The 25,238-nt window shown below is 37.3% G+C and overlaps 1 protein-coding gene across 2 annotated transcripts in view; it reads left to right on the top strand.

The window, feature by feature from the left end:
• The window catches only part of LOC123310680 (serine/threonine-protein phosphatase 2A regulatory subunit B'' subunit beta), a 73,541-nt gene that overhangs the window by 36,629 nt on the left and 11,674 nt on the right, over window positions 1-25,238 (top strand). For both annotated transcript variants that reach the window (XM_044894273.1, XM_044894272.1), the window contains exons 4-5: window positions 3,268-3,837; window positions 21,182-21,489. In XM_044894273.1, the coding sequence (XP_044750208.1) occupies window positions 3,268-3,837; window positions 21,182-21,489 (878 nt within the window). The remainder of the gene's footprint in view (window positions 1-3,267; window positions 3,838-21,181; window positions 21,490-25,238) is intronic.

The following is a 25,238-nucleotide window of genomic DNA, read 5'->3' as shown; positions in this document are numbered from 1 at the left end:
ATTATTTTATCCTCTTTTACGAACTTGCTCCATTTCTGGATGATATTTAAACTGCGAAACCGAAGCATGTCAAAATTCTAGTTTTAATTTTTTAATATACTTATCGTGGTCTGGTTCAGGTGGATGTTGGACATTCAACTTTAGTTTTGTTTCGTTTTCTTCGAATATGTTCTTATCATTGAGACACATGATTTCTGCTTCAGTCTTCTTCGTTCTGGTTGTTTTTCTTTCTTCGATTTTATAAAAGTTTCGCCCAATCCTTTGATCTTCCAAGCTGGTTTCGTTTGCGTTTGGTTTCTTCAGAATGCATTTTTTCGCATGGAACTCCAAGAATGCAGATCTTCTTTTTCTGATTTTCATTATGACATTCATAGAGTGCTAGACGTGATATCCTCATTTCAGAATCATCTCAGCGGATTGTATAATTCAATCCTGATAAATTATAAAAATATGATAAGATGGTAGATTAGTTTGGTACAACATATGAACTTGGCGGGTGAGAGAAGAAGAATTTAATAGGAGCATTGTATAAAGAAAGTGGTCTTTATACAATGATAGGAGTTTATGTTTGTATCACAAGACTTTCTGACCATCAACGATAAGTAGAAGTAACGAATATTACAATAGTTTCTACTTACGTCGAAAAGATGGCACTTCACGAAATTTCTTTTTCAATATGAACGAATTGTAGCGAATGGCGAGACTTTTCGAGAAATTTTTTCATGTGGAAATTCATTGAAAAAAATCGTTTCACCTCGGAGAGTAAATAACATGAATGAACATTTGTTCTTCACTGAAAAAATTTTTCGAATTTTTTTTCCATTTGACGAATGAAGAAATTTCTGGCTTTCCGAACTGACGAGCTGAGTGAATTGAATTTTGATGAAAACCCCATATAAATCAGTTGCTTCTGACGTAAGATATACCTTTTCGTTTTTTGAACTGACCACTGAAAGGTGTAGACCCCTCTTATCATTTGACAATAATAATATGACTTTCATTTGTGACTTTTATGGCTGTTACTTTTCTTCTTGTCCTGTGATTTTATGCGTTAGTTTTTGGATGTTCATATCATATGTTTCTATCATTATGAAATTGACTTCTTGTTACTTGTAGCATATAGGGGTATTCAGTTTTTTATGTTTTGTGTTTTTGTTTTTATATTATTGTATTCCAATATTGTGGGCCTGAGGAAGCAGATGAGAATATGCGAAACGTCGCTCAGTATATGCAGTAGAACTTAATTTAGTTGTTTAATAGTCCTATTCCTTTCTCTTTACGAGTCTTGGACGACATCAAGTGAATTTTTTTATTTCAGAATGTTCTCTTTCGTTTTTATTCGTTACTATTCGATTTTATTCATTACCATTTCTTCTCATCGACTAAAATAATATAAAGGTGGTGGAAATAGTCCAAATAATCCCAGAACGTACAGACCCTGGAGGACATCAAGTGAATTTTTTTATTTCAGAATGTTCTCTTTCGTTTTTATTCGTTACTATTCGATTTTATTCATTACCATTTCTTCTCATCGACTGGAATAATATAGAGGTGGTGGAAATAGTCCAAATAATCCCATAACGTACAGACCCTTCAAAGTTTTTCATCCAAATAGAAGATTTTCAACTCAAGCAGGCCAACCTCCATAGCTGGTCACCCAAATGAAATTTCGAAAAACCTTCACACCCCTACAGATCCAAAATAATACCCTCGAGTTTTTGAATAGAGAATGGGGAACGACTGACACATCATTTCAAAAGTGTTTTGCCCCCGCAATAATTTCGAATCTTGGTGTCAATGATTTGGAATATTACTAATTGCCATTGAAAATGGCATAGATACATTGATTAGTAATGGAAGAAGATATCATTTTCAGATATAATCAATTCTATAAGATGAATTCGACAGAATTAAATGGGAAAGCTCAGACAGATACGCGCTGGATTATTGTCATAACTTCAAAGCGTCTAATAAACGTCCATCAATTCGTAAACGTTTTCCATCGAGGTGAATGCTGTGTTGCTCTGACAAGGTCAAATAAGACCGCAACCATAGTCAGCATCTACTCTTCTTCGATGGAAAAATCTTACCATTGGCACTCTGAATGATGCAATGACAAATTGGATTCAATTGTTAAAATTGGTTGTTATTTAAATCAGCCGGTGGTATATCTGTCCTCGGAAAAATTTTATTCATTTTACTTCTTATGTCCTTCTTAAGGTCGCCATCCAGAAATATCATAAAAGACCATTAGAAGTTTTAGTTACTGGTGTTGTGAAATTATTTAAAATGGTATATTTTTTGGGCGATTAGGTACTTTTATCTTTAATTTTGGATTATTACTTTTTAGTATTCGTTAGTTGTGTTACTTCGTTTGCAAAAATTTGTCAGATTCGAATTTTTCTGTTATATCATAGCTATGTATCAGACACTCGTGAATTTATTTATGGTGTCGAATGAAGAAACTTTATTCTCAATCAAACAACTGAATGTCAGACAAATGACAAATGAGGTCCTACGCAATGAAATGAAGAAAAAGAAACAGTTAATTGAACATGCGCACCCAACTAGATATACCAACAGAAAAACGATCGTAGTTCCTTGAATTGATAGATCACATCTGCAGCACACTTTTCTTTACTACGGTATTGTTTTGTTCCTGCTCAGCTGAAAATGAATTTCAATATTAAAAAGAAGACAGCATAGAGATGAATTAAAGAACTTTATTTTAGAGAATTCAGAATATTTTTCTGCTTTACTTACCGGGACGACATAGCGCAATTTCAAATTAACAGTGAATGATATTTATCTACCTACTGTTTGTGCACCTAATATCTTGTATATTCCTGTGGCCCAGTGTTGGCCTCAACATGTTTAGGTTCTGGTGAAATTGATGGTTCTGGCTTGCTCTCCTCATTGGGCATAGTTTATAGATTTTTTTGATGTATTTGGTTTCCTTTTTTTTTGGTGTTCATCAAAAATTGGGTCATATAATATACAAACCTAAGTTTAAATTCTATGACTCTGTACTCCTGTTTATAACATTGTTTATATTTGTTATGATGAATGGAGAATTGAATTGAATTGATTCAGAGGTCATCTTCTTCGTTCTTCACATTAGACTTTTTTCAGTTAGTGAAATTGTTTATAGTTCGTTATTCGAATCGAGAACAATAAAATTCTGACGACGTATGGCTACTCCGATTCGATGTGTACATTTTTATTTCCATGTGTAAACCAGCCGTTATCATTAACTTCTTGTTACAGCCCCCAACGGTCAAACCAGCTATCGGACAAAAACCCCAGATATCCCCCAAACCCCGCCTGGCGGACACCATCGAAATGACCCTTCCCGCTGACGCTACCACCCCCGCCCTACAGTCCTGGCCACTCAAGAACCGCATCATCACCACGGACAACGTCAAGAAGACAGCGCAGCAAGATTCGCAAAAGACCCCGCCAGGTCGAGCGCCTGCCGCCTCCACGACGACCATCGACGACGTCGCCGTCGAGGAGAAGAGACTGCTGAACGCCCTGAACAACGGCGTGGTCGTGAACGAAGAGGCGCCCGCCGCCAAGACACGCGACCCGGAACCGTCCGTAGCCACCAAATGGGGGCTGAGGAGCACCAGGAGGCCGGAGCAGAACGTTCCGCATCCGGAGCTGACGACCACTCAGAGGCAGCACCTGAGGCAGACGGCCGCCAATCCCGTGAGGCCGTTCCTCACGAGAGGCTCGGTTGCGGAGAGGGTGCTGATTTTCGAGAGGTGCCCGAGCGATCTTCTGCTGGATAAGAGGTCGAGGACGCCGATCACACTGCCCACGGCTAAGATACAGGTGAGTCGATCCATCAATGTTGTTGGAGCGGTAAGAGTTGACGGATAGAAATCGGAGTAGATCGCCTGGCATTGTCAGGGTGGTATGTCCGTAAACGATGTTAATAATGAAGATTTTTCTCGACGGATACGAATGGTTTTTGGGGGTGCTGAATCCAAAACTGATCTTATCGACTAGATTCGGAAATTGCTCCATAAAAAAATTTTTAAAAAGCAAAAAGCACTCGAAGAACCAATAATTTTTGTTAGTTTTCTCCCCATAATCTAAGTACGAAGCATTCTAGGGGAAAAATGCTCATTGCCAAAATTAAATGTGATAAAATTCAAAAAAGCGGGAATAACGAATATAGAAAACTATCGGCCGATAAGTTTGTTGGTTGTTTTATACAAACATTATACGAAGCTCATAACAAGTCGCTTATGTAACAAATTCGACTTTTACCAACATATAACACAAGCAGGTTTCAGGAAAGGTTATTGTACCACCGATCATCTGCAAACCCTACGCATTTCTTAGGGCTGATTGCGACTGTGTCTGAAGAGACCCAACCGTGACCTACATATCCTTCCATACTTCGGGCATGGATAGTCACCAACCAGATCTGGACGACGTTGTATCCTTCTCGAGCCTCCATTATAACTGTGGCCAAAGAACTCCACTGTGATCTGTCTAACGCTAGTTGTTCCCAATTATGATTGGCATTAACTGATTTTATGGATTGATGTAGTATATCCTTAAACCGCTTATACTGGTCTCCTGGTTTCCGGGCTCCCCCTGTGAATTCGCCATACAGAGCTATTTTGGGGAGTCTTGTGTCTTGCATTCTCAGAATGTGGCCGCTCCATCTGAGTCGGGCCCTAGTTACTTGAGTCTCAATTGTTGTACAACTCGCGCGTTGCAAGACTTCTGCATTCGAAACTTTGTGGAACCATCTGATGCGCATGATTTGTCTTAGATGACGTTGTTGCGTTTGTTCAAGCTGTTTAATATGTCGCCGGTAGGGCGTCCAGCTTTCGCTTCCGTAAAGAAGCGTTGGGAGGACCACTGCTTTGTGAACAGCTGTCTTGGTCTTCAGATTGAGGTCGTGATTTTGAAACACCCTGTCCTTTAGCTTCCAGAATTCCTGTGATGCCGAATTGAAACGGTTGTGTATTTCCGTGTCTAGGTTAGCCCTAATATTTATGAAGCTTCCCAAGTATTTGAATTGCTCGACCTGTTCTAGTGGTTTGTCCTGTTTGAAGGATTTCTGGCGAGCTTACCAGGATTTTTGTTTTGTCGATATGCTTATAGATGTCCAACATTATCTGTAGATCCTCTGAGCTGCTAATGCCCGTTTGCACCGTTTCGCTGGTAACCATGGTTAAACTAATCGATGTTTAATATTTAAACGTTGCTTAGCGGTTGACGGTTTGCACCGTGGAATCATAATCGCTGTTTACTTTAATCATCGATAGGTTTGGCAACACCACTTACAGCATAGAAAATTAAAAATTTCAGAGAAGCACATCATAGAAGATAAATTAAAAAGAAAAAGAATTCAAGGTTTTGTGACTATTTTGTTGTCAAGGTGGAAAATTCGAACATTTCTTTTGGAGTTTCGGTGTTGTGTTTCGAATTTGAAGTGCGAACATGAGTACTATGAGTAGCATCCACACATTCTATTAGTCTAGGAAAAGAAGCCTTCTTGTGAAAGGACTGTTGAATTTGCTCTATTTCCTCATCTTTGGACATTTTAATGAATTCGGAATATAATTTACCAATTGCTAATGAAAATTTAGCAATAATTCTTGATGCTGTCGATACATCTACATTTATGAAATTGGCAACAGAAGCCAAGTAACCAGCACTAGCATAAAACCTCAATGTAGCTATCAATTGATTTATTGTTGCCACACTATTATTCCTGAAATATCTATATTTCTATAATATAATTAATTATTAAATTCCAAATCATTCTCCATATACGGCAACAAAAATAACACAGTTCCTTTCGTTAAAGGAAATCTTCTGAAAATAATATGGTTCTCCATTACTTCGAAATAATTTTTTCTTCGAGAAACGTCTGGGAAATCCAAATTCAATATTGCCAAGTGAATCAAGATCATCATCAAGTAATATCTCATCTTCCAAATCATCCATTATTAATTCGAATTTTATATCGACACAAATAGAAAACACAGTTGTCAATCGAATTTGAAGTATTACTTCAATCAACGTTTTAATCGAGCTTTAATCGAGCAAATTTCTGCGATTAGTTTAAACAACGTTTAAGGGCCTTATAATCAACGTTTAGGAACGGTGCAACCCGGTTAAGGAATTGAACGTTGTTTAAGAATATAATCGTTGTTTGGACAAACGGTGCAAACGGCCATAAGTGCGCAGTCGTCTGCATATTGAAGTTTCGTGATGAGCTTTGAACGGGTTTTTGCTCTGAGGCGCTTCAGGTTAAATAGGCCTCCATCAAATCTGAATCTTATTCCAACACCTCTTACAGGCATACTCATGTCAGAAATTATCGAGACAGTTATGGCGAAAATATTGAATAGTAAAGGCGCTAACACGCAATCTTATTTTATTCCAGAGTTGGTTAGGAAATGGTCGGTTGTAGAGCCATTATGCTGTATTCTAGCGGTGTTGTTGGTATGGAGGCTCTACTAAGAATTTTTCGGGTACTCCAAGGCGTCCCATGATTTTCCATAGCGCTTTCCGATTCACCGAGTCGACGGCCTTACTTAAATCGATATAGGCTGTATACAGGGTGATTCATAACTATTGGGACATAGGCTAAGGGCAGATTGTTTCGATTTGGATCGAAATATGGCGATAGGACCAAATATACCTCAATAAAATATTGCTGTCATTATTAGTAGGGTTAAAGGAAGCTTTAAAATTACAGGGACTTTAGGTTTGATTATGAAACCGGCCGTAATACTTGTTTCTAACAATGGTGCAGGAGGATGACTCCTAACTTCTGAGCTAATGATTTGCTTGACTTTCAGTCAAAAACTTTTTATCTTTCGGGAAAGTAGGTACACTCTGTAACAAGTGTTCCGCGAAAAAAATTGTTTTCATGATATAATGTTTCTCTTTCTCTTCTACAGGACGAGTCTTTGACTCGTGAAAATATTTTAACAGTAGATTTTTGAGGTCAAAGGAAACACTTTTTCCTATACCATTTTTTTCGATTTTAAGTTTTCATAATGAGCTATGCCATCGATTGTGCTACCCTTGGAAAAACAAAATTCCCTTCAGAAAAACTAGCTGAATCTGTGACACTACACATCTGTGGATCTTTTAAACAGAGTTCGGTCAAAGTACCCAATGTTTCGAATTTCACAGACATTTTTTATTTTTGAATATCAAATTACACGAAAACGGCGCATTATACGAGAAAATATGAAGTATTCTTTTATTTTACAAAACGGTCAGATATTCATTAGAAAGCCTCCAACTTAGTTTCAACAGTTGAGTTCTTTGAATTTTTGGTACGTAATCGTCATAATGAGAGAACTGGAATACGTGGGTGATATCTTGTGTTCGAAAATGAGTCCTCAAATAAATGAAAAACTAAATGCCGATATTCATTTCATTCTATAAAATCGTTTGTGAGACAGAACAAAAATAACATTTTTTAAGATTTTTCACCAGCCTACATCTTTCAAACCCCGCCGTTTCGGAAGAAAATGGTAAGGGAATAAAGTGTTCTTTTTGACCTCTAGAATCTTCTCTTAAAATATGTGTATGATTCAAAGACTCACCCTGTGCAATACGGACAACCTGGGCAACATCCGTAAATTTCGCCCGGACAGGTGATTCACCTACGTAATCCGCATTATTGACCATCGACTTCTTGCACCAACAAGACCGATTGAGCCACCAAGCTACGCCCACCCTCGCCCGAATCCACCTACGCGTACGAAGCGCGAGGAAATCATAATTCGTAGGTTGCAGGTTTACGCTGGTCCGAAATTTCGAAATGGCAAGCCGTGTGCTCTAGGCGTTTGTGGGAACGCAGATCGGCAGATGCAAGGTCGGGACGATCCGTCGATGGGGCTATTTATCAGCGATCTCTCCCACGCACACGTGGATTTCATCCTATAATTATTTGCATTTTTCTCGTCGCTTCTGGTAACACGCGACGCTTGGTACCGCTCCCATTGGGTTATTATACGACCAGGGGAGGCATCGTGAGGACCCATCTTGTCAGATTACTTCGTAGATGTTAGTAGCGTGAACATAGTGGAGTATGGTGCGTTTCATACCTTTAACCTTTTTTTTTGGTCAGGATAAGTTCCAGGCTCCAGAAAAATGCTGCCTCTTCGAACTTTATTGGTCTCCCGTGTAGATTATAACACGACTCTACAAAAAAATTTTTGTTCTTTGTCCTAACGTTTATATTAGGATTTTCCGGTTAATTATGCACAAAAACGAAAAGAAAATAACTTTTTTTGGTATAAAGTTTGCTTTTGTGATAGTTATAGTATTAATAGTCGTTCTTCATTTTTTTTTATAATTTTTAATAATTCAAAAAGACCGTCCGATGAGAGTGGGGTGTTTACGTTTACAAGGTGCCGCTAGAGGGCACTCGAGTCATAAACAATGATCAGGTGTTGTTTACTAGCCCAGACAAACTTCAAATATCGTCAAGAAAGTGTAAATACGATGCTGATGCATTTTGTTTTATATGTGGTCAATTTATTATAATTCGTGACGTGAAATACGAATTAAGGACATCTCACGTTCTCTCTGAAGCCTATGAAGCATATTTTGACTTTCCTGTTTGGAATCAAGACAAGCCATGGGCTCCCCATGTTGCTTGTTTTTATTGTAAATGCTATCGTTGAATCAGTCTCCTAAACACAGAAGCAAACTTTTTCATGCCATATATTTTTTTTCCGTCTAATTAGGATCTAAACTATCGAAATTTTATGCTTTGCAGTCAAAATCAAATTTGGTGTTGACCCGTGTAATAGTTGGGCAGGTAGGAAAGTAAAAGCTCATATTATTAGGATGACATCAACAATAGGCTATGTTGAAAGTGTTACGTACATATATGTAAAACGTGATATTGTTATTTCGAACATCTGGTGACAACATAACCTTGAGCGTTTGTTTATAAATAAGGCAAATGGGGGCTCTTTTCTCAATATTATTATTATTACGATTTTCTCGGGAACTTTTTATCCTGTTGGTATAATTAATAAAGGTTTCGTTGTATTGAAGCGATTATTAGTTTTTTTATTCAGTTCTTTAGGTAATCAAGGTTGAAATTGTTCTTCAGCAACATAAATTTCAACGAATAGATTACTTAAAATCTTAAATGACGGTGAACTTTCTAACAATTAAAGAAAGACTAGCCCCGGGTTTCATTAAGCTTGATCGGAAAATCAACGCTTGATTGACGAATAGACGTCAATTTGTTTTCAATCAATAATTCAGTCATGAGCATTCAGAATATCATTCTTGCATCAGATTATGATCTTCATACATTCATTCAATGATTCCTAATTGCTACTTCTGCAATATACTCAAAAATGAAAGAATTTCAGTGATTTCGTATTAGAAATCGAGTGAATGTCAAATCGTTGATCGGACAATCAAAGTTTTATGAAATCCGCTATAGGGAAGCTTAACATATAGACCTAGATCTCTTTCTTTCCCTCATCGGAGGGGAGCCTACGGAGCTAAATGTAGATATACTTGAGAGTCTTGGATTCAAAAGATTATATGGTAGGAAGAAGAAAGATTACATGACTTTTGCCATTTCATCGGTGGAATAAGAAGTCAAAAATAAAAAATAAATGCTCTGTGATGTAAAATTGTCTACGTAAGTAGAGTCATTCTTTGATGGGAATAGCCATGTTTTTCAACTGTAGTCTCTCGCACCTAAACTATTTGTAAGTTTCGCACTCTTCATCGACACTTTTATGTAGTTCAACAGAATCATTCCTGTAGATTAAAGAGTTTCCCCTTGATGAAATTGGTCAGTCCGTAGCATGCATTCTAATGAATTTTTATATCTTTTCCACTCGTGAATAAATTTTGTACAGTCTCAAACACAATTTTTTATAATCTTAGTTATTTTAGTTGACAATGAAACACATCGATATTTTTGAGTAGTCCTGTTTTCATTTGAATCTTAAAATACATAAATATCTGCAAAACGCTAAAAGCACTGAAACCCGTCCTTCATTAGCAATTTCATGACGATTGTGGAAAGGTATTTTTCCGTATAAAATCACAGCGTTTACAGTTGGGCTTGGACATTTCTCAACACTTCATACTCGCAACTCAGATATTCTCCTCTTTTCAAGTTCTGAGAATATCTATCCTCAAAGGTAAATGCGGAGTTGCAAGCAATAACACTTGACTTTGTCCTATCGATTATAATTTTGAAAGTTTTTGGGTGGGTTGGGTGGTTTTCCTTAGGGTCAGTTATTTAGCCACTAGTCGCTATATATAATATCGATACCATCAGTACCATCTTCAGATGAGTGAAGTTGAACCCCTTAACCACAGCCGTCTGTAGAGCCTTTAGAATAGAGCCCTTAGAAGGCTGTGCCTTAACCCACCTGAAGATGCTATCTTTGTTGCGAAACACGTGTAGTGGTTAAATCTCATCCTAGTGAAAACAAGGTCACTGATTCAGTTTTCAGTAGAATTTTTTTGAAGCTTTTAATGGATTTAAACGCATATAAATAAAATTCCCGAATAAGAACCCTGATAGTTCAAGACAAAATTTTGCTTTATTGTCTGGCCTGATGAAGGAATCTGATATTGGTTCCGAAACATTACAAGAAATTATTTAATAATGCCTATGATTCGGATATTATATGCTGGGCATCATTGCTTCAAAAATTGCTTTTGTATACACTAATACGAGGATGTATTGATATCTAGTTAGCCTAGACCAGTGTCATGCATAAAATAAATATTGCGTTACCGTAGCAACGAACAATAACTTATTGGAAGTGTCAGTGTGAAGTTTGAGGTCCAAAAAGTAAACCAGAGTAACGCAATGAATTAAAAGAAAGAAGATGTCCACCGAAATTGTGAAAATCGAAAAATTGGAGTATCGAGCCATCATCAAGTACCTGTATTTAAAAGGTTAAAGAAGTAAGTAGATTTACGAAGATATGCTTAATACCCTTGGTGATCAATGTTCTTCGTATGCGACCGGGAAAAATTGGACTGCAAGCTTCAAAAGAGGTAAATTTTCCATTGAAGATGATGACCGATCGGGAAGGCCAGTTTCTGTGCCAGTCCCCGAAAATATCGACGCAGTTCATGACATGATTTTATCAAACCGTCGAATTGTGCTAAAACGGATATCTGAAGCACTGAATATTTCATACGAAGGCGTTCATCATATAGTTCACGTCAATTTGGACCAAATATTTGAATGGTGATCAAAAGAGTGCAAGGGTAGAAGCATCGCGTTCGATTTGTGCTTCTACTACTAGTCTTGTTACTATAGATGAGACTTGGGTACATTTCTTCGATCCAGAAACGAAGCATCAATCGATGGAATGGCGACACTCTGGTTCTCCAAGACCTAAGAATTCTCGTGTCCAAATATCTGCTGGAAAAGTTCTTGCTTCAGTTGTTTGGGATTGCCATGGACTTCTCATGATTGAATTTTTGAATAAGGGTAGAACATTAAACGGAGATTTCTATTCAACATTAGGTACTGACCACTCTACAGGAAAAAATTGAAGAGAAATGACTCGGAAAGCTATTCAAAGGTGTTTTGTTTTTGTAGGACAACGCCCCTGCACACAAATCTCATGTTGACATGCAAAAATTCGTGATTTAGGGTTTGAATTACTAGAACACCCCCCTTATCACTAGATTTGGCTCCATCCGACTATTATCTCTTTCCTCAACTGAAAAAATGTTTAAAAGGTCGTGAATTTTCTTCCAACGAGGAGGTAATAAAAGCTGTGGAGGTTTGGTTTGCAGAGCAAGAAGAAACATTTTTTTTGAAAGGTCTAGAGACGTTGCAGGTTCGCTGTAATAAATGTATCAAATCAAGAGGAGAATATGTTGAGTAATAAAATATTTTGACATTGAAATTTTGTTTGGTTCTATAGTAGGCTAAGAATTTTTCAATATGTCCTCGTAATTGTAATAGTAAAAGTAGTACTTGATGAGAACCGAGTGCTAATTTCAGAATGCTGCTACTCATATGACTCCCACCATAAATACTATATTGACTGCACGATTGAATGATTGAAACAAAATGAATAATTCAGACACACACAGTGAGGCTGAGTGGGTTTTCATTACCTACACCTCGTAATTTCCTTCTTTTCCGAATTCAACTTCCCCTACGGACCGACAAAGGATATCAAGGTCAAGATACTAACTGCATACATAACAATAGCATCTTCCGTCTAGAGCTCTCACCTAAACACTCTCTCCATTGGAGATTTTTAGCTTTGAATTCTATTGTTTTTGCCGACGTCTAAGTATTGCACGTTACAAACTACATACATTGATTTTTGAACTATATTCGAGACAATAGAACAAAAAGTGCTCTATCAGCTTTTTCTCCTGTAGGTTCTTCGGCAGTTATTTATACTTTACTTTTACACTAGAGAAGGATCTTATTTTTCATTCGAACGTACAGGCATTACTGGGATTAATGTAGAGTCGTGAGCTTGTGGTACGTACTCAGATCTGCTAAATAAAAATAACAGTTTTAGTATTTTCATGGCACGACATATAAAGAAAATCGTCTCTACTTAAATGTTACAATTCCTGAAACTCTGCATAGCGGTTGTTGAAATACCACATTCCGAAAATTAGAACCTACCTGGTCCAATAAAATTTAAGTCTTCTTTTCCAGTGTCCCATCGTAAATGCTGACTATTCTTCAAATTAATGGTTGGTTTATGCAGAGTTACTTAGAACTAATACCTAAGATGAGGACCAATCTAATTGGCAGATGCACGTGTCTGCCATCTCCCCATGAGATTGGTCCCTTTCTTAGGTATTAGTTCTTAGTAACTTGGGGTATTTCTTCGCTACGTGCGCCGTATTCCTCGGAACAATGAATACGATTTTCGGTAGTGCTGTATCTCCGCGACCTTTCATTACGTTCAAGGATCCCAAGTTTACGTAACACTGTCGAAGCCAGTTATCATAATAGGTTAATTTTAAAATTAGCCACGGTATGTTGGAGATTGAATTTTGGTTATGGGAATGGAAGAACAGATGTCAGATAAGCGAATAGAACCTTTATCGCTCGATTTGAGATTTTTAATTACATACTTGATTATCCCAAGTTATGTTCTACCAATTATAAGAAATGATATAGGTCAGAGTGGATTAATTTGTAGAGAAGATTTAGTGTTTCTTCAGCAAGTAATAAAAAAAATTAGCGGTTGATCAGGAGCTACTCAAATCTGGCATTTGTTGACCTGGAGCAGGTTCAGGAATTTTTTGTGGGATGCCCTCTGTGGGGAGAAGTCTGTTCTGTTCTTCTTACAGGTATTTTATTGTGATCATCTATTCCACATTGAAATTGTAAGACAATTGTCTGAGGCGATGTTAATAACAAAAAGCTTATGACAGGGATGTAGTCGATGCTTAGTTAGTTTATATAGAAAGCATTTTAGACGATGAAAGTCAAACATCTGTAGGTAGTGAGGACCCAAGTCGTGATAAATGGTAGAGCTGTTTTCCTCTGGACAAGAGATAACTCATGGCTTGAATTCTACATCCCAACCTAGCAAACAACAACAATAAAAAACCTCAGTGAATTTGAGGAGACTTCAGGACTTTGCATTATGTTCGCGCTTTTCTCTGAACCCAAACGAGAGAAAAGAAAAACAGAAGGAAAATGAAATTTTCTTCTTTTTCTGCGATCGTTACTCGAACTTGATGGTACCTGTCGTAAAGGATTTGGGCTATTCCGTTTCGTGTACAGGGTGGACAGACAACCAATTTTGGGTTGTCTACTGAGGGGATCTCGAGAACTTTAAGAGCTAGAAGAAAACAACGGATGACACATTTCCCAACTCTTTTTCAGAGAAGCAAAGAATGGTGAAAACCGTAGCCTCCTACGATACTTTTGAGTTATTAGCAAAAAATGAGATTTTGACTATATCGAAAAGCTCTCATAATTTTTTTGTCTTTGAAGTTACCGATCTGAAACTTGAACCTTCTTAGGCACTTTTATACGTGGAATCTACTGACAAAAGATTTTTTCCAATTAAAAAATAACAAATTCAATAAAAATTTGCATTTAAAGAAAAATAAAGTTCTCCTGATGATTCGAAATGAAAAAAAACTTTGAGTTCATCAGTGAATTCTACGTGAAAAGTGCCTGTAGGAGGTTCAAAGACAAAAAAGTTATGAGAACTTTTCGAAATCTTCAAAATCTCATGTTTTGCAAAAACGAAGAATCGTAGGAGGCTATGGTTTTCGCCATTCTTTGTTTCTCTGAGAAAGAGCTGGGAAATGTGATATCCATTTTCTGCTAGCTCTTATAGTTCTCGAGATCCCCTCAATAGACAACGAATTATCCTCTTGGAATGCGCAGACATACAAGTTTTAGTGGCGAAGGATGGGGTTTGCAAGTAATGGTGGGTTCATGCGAAGAACTGAGACCTAAGAAAGGAACCAATCTAATCGTATAGGACGGAGATCACGTGGACGCCATCTGCCTTTCTTAGGTCTCAGTTCTTAGAGTCGGTTGTTCAATTCAGGTTTAAGCCGAGATTCAAGTTAATCCTGGATTAACATGACAGATTTGAACGGAAATGTCAAAATTAATCCAGGATTAACTTTAATCACGAATTGAACAACCGGGCCTTAGTAACTCTGAATGAACCTAACTTTAGTCACTAAAATACAGAAAGAGCCGAAGAAAAGTTGCAGTTATGGTTGATGAGTTGATGACGAGGTAGCAGTATCGTTCATCAAGATATAATTGAGGAGAACGACTGGAGGATCAATAATGATGTCAAGAGAATTGTGAGGAAAATTACTAAGAAGTAGTTGAGCAATAGCACAACCATCTTGGTTGGATAATGCAAGCAAAACCTTTCTAGAAATTTTCTGGGTTGCACACCAAGAAGCTCCTGCAAGAAATGGCGCTGTCTGTTCAAATGACATCTGTAACGCATTGGTCGGTCAGCAGATGGAATTTGCAGACCCTATAGATCGAAAAAGGAAGCAACCGAGCATATGTGTTCAAAACTAGCTAGTCTGAGAATCTCAAGTACATTTAGAAGTCGTGAGTGTTGATTTCTAAATAAAGGAAAAATAAAAAAAAAAATTGAACTAAATAACATAATTATATGATTCTCACTAACATGAGAGTTTCGCTAGCACAGTAGCATCTTCAGGTGGGTAAAGGTTAAATGTTAACCTTCATCACAGAGGAAAGGGAAACCTTTGGCTTTTTAAAATGAAAGTGGGTAGTTGAACAGCATTACGATGTGTAGCTCTGAACGTATGTTTTTTCCAGGCTCGAAAAAATACATTGCGTCTCTTATCAAGTATGTTCTGATTGCAGCCAGTTAATTAGTTGTTTTCGCACCAAAACATTATCTAATGTCAATTGCTAGACATCCGTGCGATAATTGTGAAATTTCCATTATACCGACGAAAGATAGCGTACATAATAACAATAACAAACTCTCTTCACTTGCGTTCATTTGTTGGTAACCGAAAAAAACTGGGTGGGTCACCCAACGGTCTCCTCAAGGTCCCCTCGAATTGTTTCATCGGTCGATGAATTTGTTCGATTTGTTTATCGAACTTTTCGTGGGCGACAGAAGCAGCTCATTCGAACACTTGCGAATTGCATCACATGATGGACGCAACCGACGTAGAAACTGTACCAATTTAGAAAGCCAGTTATCGTTTTTTGGTAGCTCCGAACCAGATATCGGCACTGACCCTGGTTAACGATATTACGAAATTGAGTAAAGAGATGACGATTGTAAAAATTGTTCGAAATGATCAGTTGCCATTGGCGTAGCTAGGATTTTTGGGGAGAGACTTGGAAAACTCAGTGTAGTTTGTTGAAATTTTACCTACATCACTCCAGTCTATTTAGACTGGAGTGTTCGTTATTCATATGGATAACTAATAACGGACACAATGCCATGAGCACTTGCCATGTTCAGTATATGAAAGATTGGTAGGGATATCTAGTCCAATGCATTGGGCTGAAGGGTCTGGAATCAATGGATCATAAAATCTAATTTCGACTCTATCGGCAACCTTTAATTCATTATCGATTTCTAGGGCTACCAATGGCTGCGCTGAAGTAAAAAAATGCGTGGATCTAATAAGAAAAATGGAGTGAACTTTTCAAATTACTTTTTTTTTGTCGTTAACTTCCATACAGTGGTGAACATAATCCATTGGTGTTATACAAGCAGGAAATGTCGACTAAAATTTCTAGGGATGTTATAAGATACACTGCGCAAAAAAATTAACGCACATTATGAAAATCTCAATTTTAATGAAAGTTAACTCTACATTGACTTTATAACTTATATTTTATGTTCTCTCGGGAAGGTTTTGAACAAAACAAGACACATTAAATGGACGAAAAATTCAGGATTTCACCGAATCTTATGTGAAAGAAGAGAAATGAACAATTTTCAAAATACTGAAATGCTGATAAGTGATTTAATACTTGGTATTTCCACCCCTTGCGTTAATTACAGCTCGGCAACGACGGTTCATACTCAAAATGAGTGATCTTAAAATTGTCTTATCTAATCCTTCCCAGATTTCTCCGAGTTGTATTCCTAGGTCATTAAGGGTAGCTGGGTGATTTTCTGAACTTCTTTTGGCGGTATGTGCTGGGGTGAGTTCACGCCATTTGAAGATTGGCGTGCTCTTGGGGTGATTGTTTCGTCCCACTGCTAGGGTCGGACTCATCAGGTAGGTTAATGAACCCTAGCAGCTACCTACGACAATCGCCGAAGCAGCGTAGTTTGTGCCTGCCATAAACGCCGGTTACGTCGAGGGTATAGAGTGTTGCGTCGCCGGTGGCGCCATCGTTTGGCGTATGCTGCACCGCAATAGACGTATAATCTACCCTGTGATCGCAACCGTCGTGCGCAGTGATGCCATCGTTTGGCTACCCTTGGTACCATCATGGTGAGATGAAGTATTCCTCTACCATGGGTACAACTACGCCGCCACAATCTCAGCCTTCTATTGAGGTTGTCCCAAATCTGCTCAATCGGATTGAGATCTGGACTTCTTGCTGGCAATTCCATTCGAGAGACTTCAACCTCTTCAAGGTACTCCTGAACGATGCGCGCACGATGGGGTCTGGCATTATCGTCCATAAAAATGAAATTTTCACCAATGTACCTATGGGGCAAATGGCACTACATACTCTTCAAGAATGTTCCTTATATACTTATCAGCATTCATAGCTCCATTATTAACGACCACTAGGTCTGTGCGAGCAGTCAAAGATATTCCACCCCATACCATAATCGATCCTCCCCCGAAACCAGTAGTATTCAGGAAATAACACTGAGCATATCTTTCATGTGGACGTCTGTATAGGTACAAGGGAACGTCGATCACAATGGTAAAGGCAGAATTTAGACTCATCTGTGAAGAGAACTCTTTCCCAATGGGCCTCTTCCCAATGGATATGCTCTCTCGCAAAATCCAAACGCGCCCTTCGATGGGCCGGGGTAAGAACTGGGCCTCTTGCCGCGACACGAGGCCTTAAATCATATTCTCTGAGGCGATTTCTTATTGTCTGATTGCTAATTTGCACCTCATGAGTTTACTCAAGCTGAATTTGAAGGAGACGAGCGGTTGCAAACCGTTGTCTCAATGAAGAAACTCTCAAGTAACGTTCTTGAATGGCAGTTGTTACCCGTGGTCTACCCTGTCCTGGTCTTCGGACATTCATACCTGTCTCCCTGAAACGCTGCAACATTCTGGACACACTTGTATGGAAAACTCCAGACCTCATTCAAAATCTGATAATATCATCTTTTTTTATTCCTGCTGGGAAAAAACATCTGTATTGAAGAAAACCGTTGAAAGTGGATAACATATGCATGAATAATTCTGATAAAAATAATTATCATTGAGAACACCTTAAGTTGTAGAATAAATTTGAGATTTCCATAATGTGCGTTAATTTTTTTGCGCAGTGTAGAACACTGAATATAATTGATCTTTGTCTTATAAACTTATGTCCGAAACAGCTCAGTAAGGACTGAAACCCACAGAAAGTACCGAACTCCCCTTACGAATCTTACGATCATCTATTTTTCCTACTTCACTTCTGAAAGGGGTGCCACAATGCATTCAACAGTCGGGAACTATTTGAGGATGTTTTTCGTAATAAATGTGACTCTGTGATTATCGGAATGCATTCTGCCATAAACGCATCTACTGGGACATTCCAGGCGAAACTGATTTATATTTAAAATACAATAATTGCCCATAAATAAATAATAAATACGTGCTTTCTCTATAAGGCTTCCGGGTGAAAAACTCCTTAGGTACTGTTAATTTCATTGTTCATTGTTGAGTTGATTGCACCGTGAGATATTGAGTATGCTTTCAGCTATGGGAAAAAATGTCAATTCGAAAAACTCGTGCGATAGTAGTTTCCGGTTTATGGATATTATATTTTGCAATCTGTATATCCATTTTTTCACCTACTATCTTATGAGTTATGAGAGGTCACATGACTCTTCGAACTCGTTGATTCAATCTGCATAACACACCATTTAACTAGCTTTTTGATTCTTAGGAGTGTCTTTTCGTTGGTCATTTCATGTATATCGGGTGAGTCTTTGACTCGTACAAATATTTCAAGAGTAGTTTCTTGAGCTCACAAGAATCACTTTCTTCCTGTACCATTTTTTCCGATTCGGCCCAGATAAAAAGATATAGCCATCTTAAGTTTTCATAATGAGCTGTGCCACCCCTGGCAAAACAGAATTAACTTCAGAATAACTAGCTAAATCTTCGACAATACACATCTGTGCATCTTTTTAACAGATTTATATTCAGCCAAAGTACCCAATTTTTGAAAATGTCACAGATATATTTTAATTTTTGAACATCAAATTACCCGAAAACGGCGCATTATACGAGGAAATATGAAGAATACTTTTATTTTCCAAAATGTTCAAATATTCATTATATATCGTCCAACTTAGTTTCAAGAGTTGGGTTCTTTGAATTTTTGGTATTTTTATGGTCCGTAATGGTCATAATGAGAAAACTGGAAGACGTGGGTGATATCTTGTGTTCGAAAAAGAGTAATCAAATAACTGAAAAACTATATTCTGGAATTCATTTCATTCGATAAAACCGTTTGTGAGAACTAAAAATAACATTTTTTTATTGTTTTTCAACAGCCTGATCTTTTTAACCGAGCCGATTCGGAAACAATGGTAAAGGAAAAAAGTGTTTCTTTTGGCCTCAAGAATCTACTGTTGAAATATTTGTACGAGTCACAGACTCACCCTGTATAGTTTACAGAGGTTAAATCCTTTCATAATAAGAATAGAAGATGAAAAGAAACATGTAGGCGATTTCCAGTGAAATTTGTAATTTGCATTTTAAGAAGAAGTAAATTGAATTTTCTTACTTATATTTTTATTTTGGTGTATCCTAGATTCTCTTGTACAAATGATGTAGTTTAAGAAAATTCACGTTACAAGTCAGTTCTCTCAAAGCCTTCTTGTTTTTTGGAACTGATATTTCACTGGCTGCTTATCAATCCTAACCTTGAAAATTCAGAAGAGATTACACGCTTTCGTATAATACATTGGGGAACAAGAAATTCATTATTTTTTATTAGGGGGATGGTTATCTTGTAAAAATTATAATATAATACTTATATATCGAATAATTTCAAATCTATTCTCGTTGAGTGGTGACAATTTGCTTTGAAATTATTCTCTTGCTATTTTTCGTTTGGTACATTCAGCTGTTGAAAATGGAAGTCAACAATTCTTTTCATTTTACTGTTGTTCTCTGATAAAGCCAAAAATAGGGGTCAAGCGATTGAAAGTTTAAAATGTGTTTATGGTTCCGATAGAGTAACAGTCAGTTACGTGCAATTTTAGTTTTTCATTCATACAGGAGCTCCCTGTTTTGGCGCCACATCCATTCATACAGATAACACAATGAATCGAACTTCTATCTGCGAAGCCTTGGCCAAAAGGAATTAAATCGACCCATTACTCAAGCGGATGGTGACTTGGGGGATGAGAAATGTGTCACATACAACACTGGGTGTGTCCAAAGCATGGTGAAGGAGTTTGAACGATGACCTACTGTCCATTTGGTGGAAGTGGAAAGGAATAATTTATTATCAGTTGCTTCCTTATGGACAAACACTGAATTCAGATCGCCACTATCAACGATTTGACAGTTTGAGGCTAGCGATTGACCAGAACCGGCTAGAATGGGGAATTCTCCCCAATTTGTGTTATCACTGCATATGCAAGTTTAAACTGAATAATTATGAGTTTCATTCATGATTTTTTCAAATTCATCGCGGAAACTATTCAAAATCATCCTTCAAACATGGGGTTTTAAAATTTAAATCGCTTTGTGCGGAGTTTACGATTTGGCAACAGCGCATACAAGACAATGAAAAGAACAATGTCCGATCAGCTTGTTTATAAAATAACAGCTGTTGATCTACAGGCGCCTACTTACTGGCGAGCTTCAACTGCAACCGACCATAAAAATCCCATAAAATTTTACGACCTTCCTCGTTCGTCGCAGACTTCATAGACAACCATCTTTGTCTATCTCATCAAGATAATGTATTTGTTGTCCTTTATCATCAAGGCATATTTCAGTCGATGTTGCCAACTTGTGCAATCCACATGAAACGCTTTAAATTTTAAATTTAATTAATTTTTATTTTTTATTTTTAAGTGCTTAAAATAATTTTTTTTGTGAAACGGTTGAAATGGTTATTTCAAAATGTGACTTTTCAAAGATATTTCATAAAAAATACATCATTTTCGTCAGAAGGAGTAGTCCCTCTTGGTCAGCAAGATAGGTGTTGTCTTCTATCATATGGATTTCCCCGTCCATAACCTAATATAACAGAAATTAATCGTCTTTTCGATCTTTTCGTGATAAAAATCTTTTCTGAAATTGAAATGTCTTCTAATTTTATACTAGATCTATACTATGCTAGAGTATAGTAATTCTGCAGGGTATTTACGTAAGATAACAACAAGAACGTGAAAAAAAGTTCAATTTATCAAAATATTGCATATTAAATACCTATATTACAATTAGAAGTCTTTCTGATATGCTATTTCTGCAATATGTACTTCAACTTTCTTTTCATTTTTAGCCAATCGCTAGAGATCATCCACTTCCGCACACGACCTTGCAGAGGCACGTGCGCAATAACAGAAACGTCAATATACCCCGCTTCCATTTCCCAACGGGCAAGCCCCAGCCCACCGGTCACCTAGAGACCGTCCGCAGTCAGGTGAACGCTGTGTTCGCGAGCATCGGCGAACGAGCATCGCGCGAGCACTTCGACAAGATCGCGACGGCCTGTCAGGTGCCCTTGTACTGGAAGACGCCGCTGTATCTGGCCGCATGCGCGGATAAGGGAAGCTGTACTTTCGAGCAGTTGTGGACGTTCTGGTCTGGGTAAGTGAAAAATGTTTAATCTATAATCTAATTCGAAACTTGTGTCCATACAGGGAATTTCATCAAAATAAGTCATTTTACCAAAAATGGTCCATATAAAATATTTGATATGGCTGAGCTACAACCCCTAGAATTTTTATAAAATTTCATTAATTTCATGTAGGGGGCTGGGGAAGGTGACTCCGGCATCGGAGAAACGAAACATAACATAAACATATGGTCGGACAATGATTGGTTCAGTACACCTGAGTCTATTTGATCAGTTGCATCGGGTCACTTGAAAAAATTGTCGTATCGTACGATTTGCGGTGAAAAGATTGTTGAAAATTTAGATAGTTTATTGAAAGTGGTTATGTTGACAAAGTGCTATTATTCTTACCCTATTTCACCCCATTTTCACGATGATCATTGGAGGGTTCGAAGAAAAAGATTGTGCCGACCATTGGGAAAAAATTTGTGAATTTTATCGGTGAGATTTCGAATTAATCTTCAATTTTTGTACTCTTGGTCATAAGTATCTTTCTGTTATTTAGTATCGAAATGAGCCATTTCATAAAATCGTTTCAAGTTACTGAATAATGAGAAAAATTCAGCAATCCTGAGTTGCCATTTTCATTCCCACGTACCTAAAAATCGAACGGGCCAATATACTTAACGAAACCATACGGTTGAGTCAGTCATCAGGAGATACATAAGTTTTTTCCCATTGCTTTTCGATAATTTAGATGACAAATGATGTAGATTGTAGGGTCTTTTAAGAATCTATTTCGATCATCATTTTACATTTTATCGACTTTGTCATTTTGAAAGATTTGTATAGGTGATTTTCGGTAGTTAATACCTTCCGTTCCATTCTATCCATTCTTAAATGTACTCTTCAATTTATTTTCATACTTATCCAATGTTATCTTTTGGCTCTTATTAAATTTGAATTACGCTATAAATAGATGCGCTTTAAAAGTTACGCTTCTTTTTGCAAATCACGCCATTGAGCACTGATTATTACTGATTGCATAATAGATGCAGAAGATGTTAGTGTATGTTGATCTGAGCATGGTAAACATACTAGAATCTCCTACGCGTTTAAACAAACAAGCAGACGGAACTCCTTACCTTCGCAACAAATGATGAAAATCTTCCTATTTCAAAATAGACCTTTAATATTAGTGCAATCAATTTCATATTTCATTACACAGGAAATCAAGTTATTTCTTTGAAATAATTATATATTCTTTCGCATATTATAATATTCGAAACGAAGTGCTGATTTAATTCGAAATATTCATACTTTGACCTACTTTTTCAAATCTGCGGTTTATTTTGTATTGTAATCATCATTTTCAACCTTGATTCACATATTATACTGGGCACTGAGGAGGAAGCAAAAAGAAAATAATCTAAGTGGCAAATGAAGTGGCACAACTAAAAAATGTCAGATCGAAAAGTTTCGTAACAAGCATTTCATCCGGGGAATAGCATTCAATGTAACTCCCTTTTAATTTTAATTATTGCATTGGATTTGATAAGAAATAAGCAGAAAATGAAGTTTTACTAGCTATAATTTTAACATTACTTGGTACAAAGCCTTATTTTTTGATCATATCCCACTGTGTCTGCTATTGTTCTATAGATGGTTGAATTTCAAGAGCAACGCAAGGAAAAACTTATTAACATCTTCACTATTTTTAAGTTCTCAGTTAGAACGGAAATTTTCAGCTTTTTTTATTCACTTTTACTGTACATGTACAACAAGAAGAGCTTGAAAAAACTGCTCCACCTACCAAGGATTGTGCTTCACAACGCTAGAGAAAAATCCAACACCGGCAAATAAACGTCGAAGTTCAAGCTAGAAGGTGATTCTATAGAATAATATAATAAACGTCTAGTGAGTAACTTGATTCTATAGAATGTCCATATTTCCAAAGGAACGCATTGTGGCATAAACATCCCGAGGTGTTTACCTAGCCCAGCATAAAAAAAATTCTTTAATGCCCTCTGATATTCCAAAATTCTTCGGCTAAAACCGAAGTTATTGGCAGTCTCACATTCATCCCCTGTACAACAAAGGATTGAAAAAATATTCAATATAGCCATTGAGGAGTCCATGAAGGAATCTAAGACAAGCGACACCTGTCCTGGCATGGAGTTCGGCCACTTCAAATATGAACAGAATGAAAAGCAAAGGACCAAGGTTTTATCCTTGGGGTACACCCGAATGTAGAAATATAAATTGCAGAACCTCAGGAAAACAAACTGCTGACGATTCATTACATACAGTCCCTGGCAATATTATTAGACGCATTGATTCGATGCAAAATCTCAATATTGAATTATTAAATTGAATGTATATGTTACATATACTTCATCTGTAAATGGTTTTCACATATAATATATCATATTCAATAAAAAATATTGATTTATTGATGATTAAACATGAAATTCTTATATTTTGCTGAGCCACCCTATGTAGCTATGAGAGCTTCATACTATCAATGCAGAATTGTCGGGTTTGCTGCATTCGAAGATAATGATTTCATATGTGGATTATCGAAATAACGTCCGAACCTGCAGAATGCAAGACGTCCACTGGAAGACATAGTACTGATTCAAACTTAAGTACTAATACTACAACATCAAAAATAAATGCCAAATAGAACAATTTAATGGGAGTCGTAGATGAAACTAACATTCTGTGGAAATGAAATTCAAATATACTGCTTTTTCCTCGAGCAATACCAGTAAATATAAAAAAAATCCTCAGTGCGTCTAATAAACTGGCCAGGGACTGTAGAGCATGAAAAACTAGACCAAAAGTGTAAGATTGATTTCATCGAATGCCTTCTGAAAGTCAGTGGCCAGCTCCATCCAGACCTCTTCGACAATATTTGGCTGACCCACTACATTTACTGCTTGGTTTGAATAAAATCTTACAAAGCAATACATATTTAATAGAGTTATATCGAATGCCATTCCTGATATTATAATAGAATGTTTGTTATCAAACTTTTTTGTCTGACATCTACAGGATGAGCCAACCAAAACGTTCCACAAATGACACAACTGATTTTCCCAATACCCTTACGGTCTCATGAAGTTTTCAAGTCGATAGTCGCTAGAACGGAAACCTCGGAAACCCCTTCGTGATTCATGCCTATCATGTCGTCAAATTAAATTCTTACGACGCCGTTATCGCCAACTTTCAATTGATCGCGACTTCAACAAAAGGACCCCTTTATCGCGTGTCTCGATTTTTGTGAGAAGGTGATAGAGCAGGACGCCTGCTTTGGCATTTGGGACGACGCCTCCGTCTGGGACCGTTTTCCACGGGATTTAAAACGTTATAATATCGAACAAACAACTGGAACTGGAACCTAATGGTGACGGAACTAGATGGTAATGGAGCGTCGTTTGGTGTATCATCAGGAAGAGAAGTGCGAACGGAAATTAATCTGGTTTTGTGAAGGGGTTCAGTGAATTTAACGATATGGATGGAACTGAAGAGATATATAAGTGAATAAAGGGATGAAAAGAGGGACTGCTTTTTCTTGAAGGAGCAGCTCTTGTTGTAATAAATCTGGAAATGTCGATCTACTTCGATGCAACCGTTTTGTCTTTACCAAGTGACCCCATCCTTTGCGGACTCTTTCGAAGGTCAATTTTCGACACGCGTATCTCCCAGAAAAATCATGGTAGAGCTGAAAGTGATACATACTCTGAAAGAGCAACTCTTCTTGTAATAAATCTCAGAA

Source organism: Coccinella septempunctata, chromosome 4, assembly GCF_907165205.1.
Source record: "Coccinella septempunctata chromosome 4, icCocSept1.1, whole genome shotgun sequence".
Lineage (NCBI taxonomy): Eukaryota > Metazoa > Arthropoda > Insecta > Coleoptera > Coccinellidae > Coccinella > Coccinella septempunctata.
The sequence above is the reverse complement of the archived record's forward strand: the minus strand, read 5'-3'. Positions and strand labels throughout refer to the sequence as shown.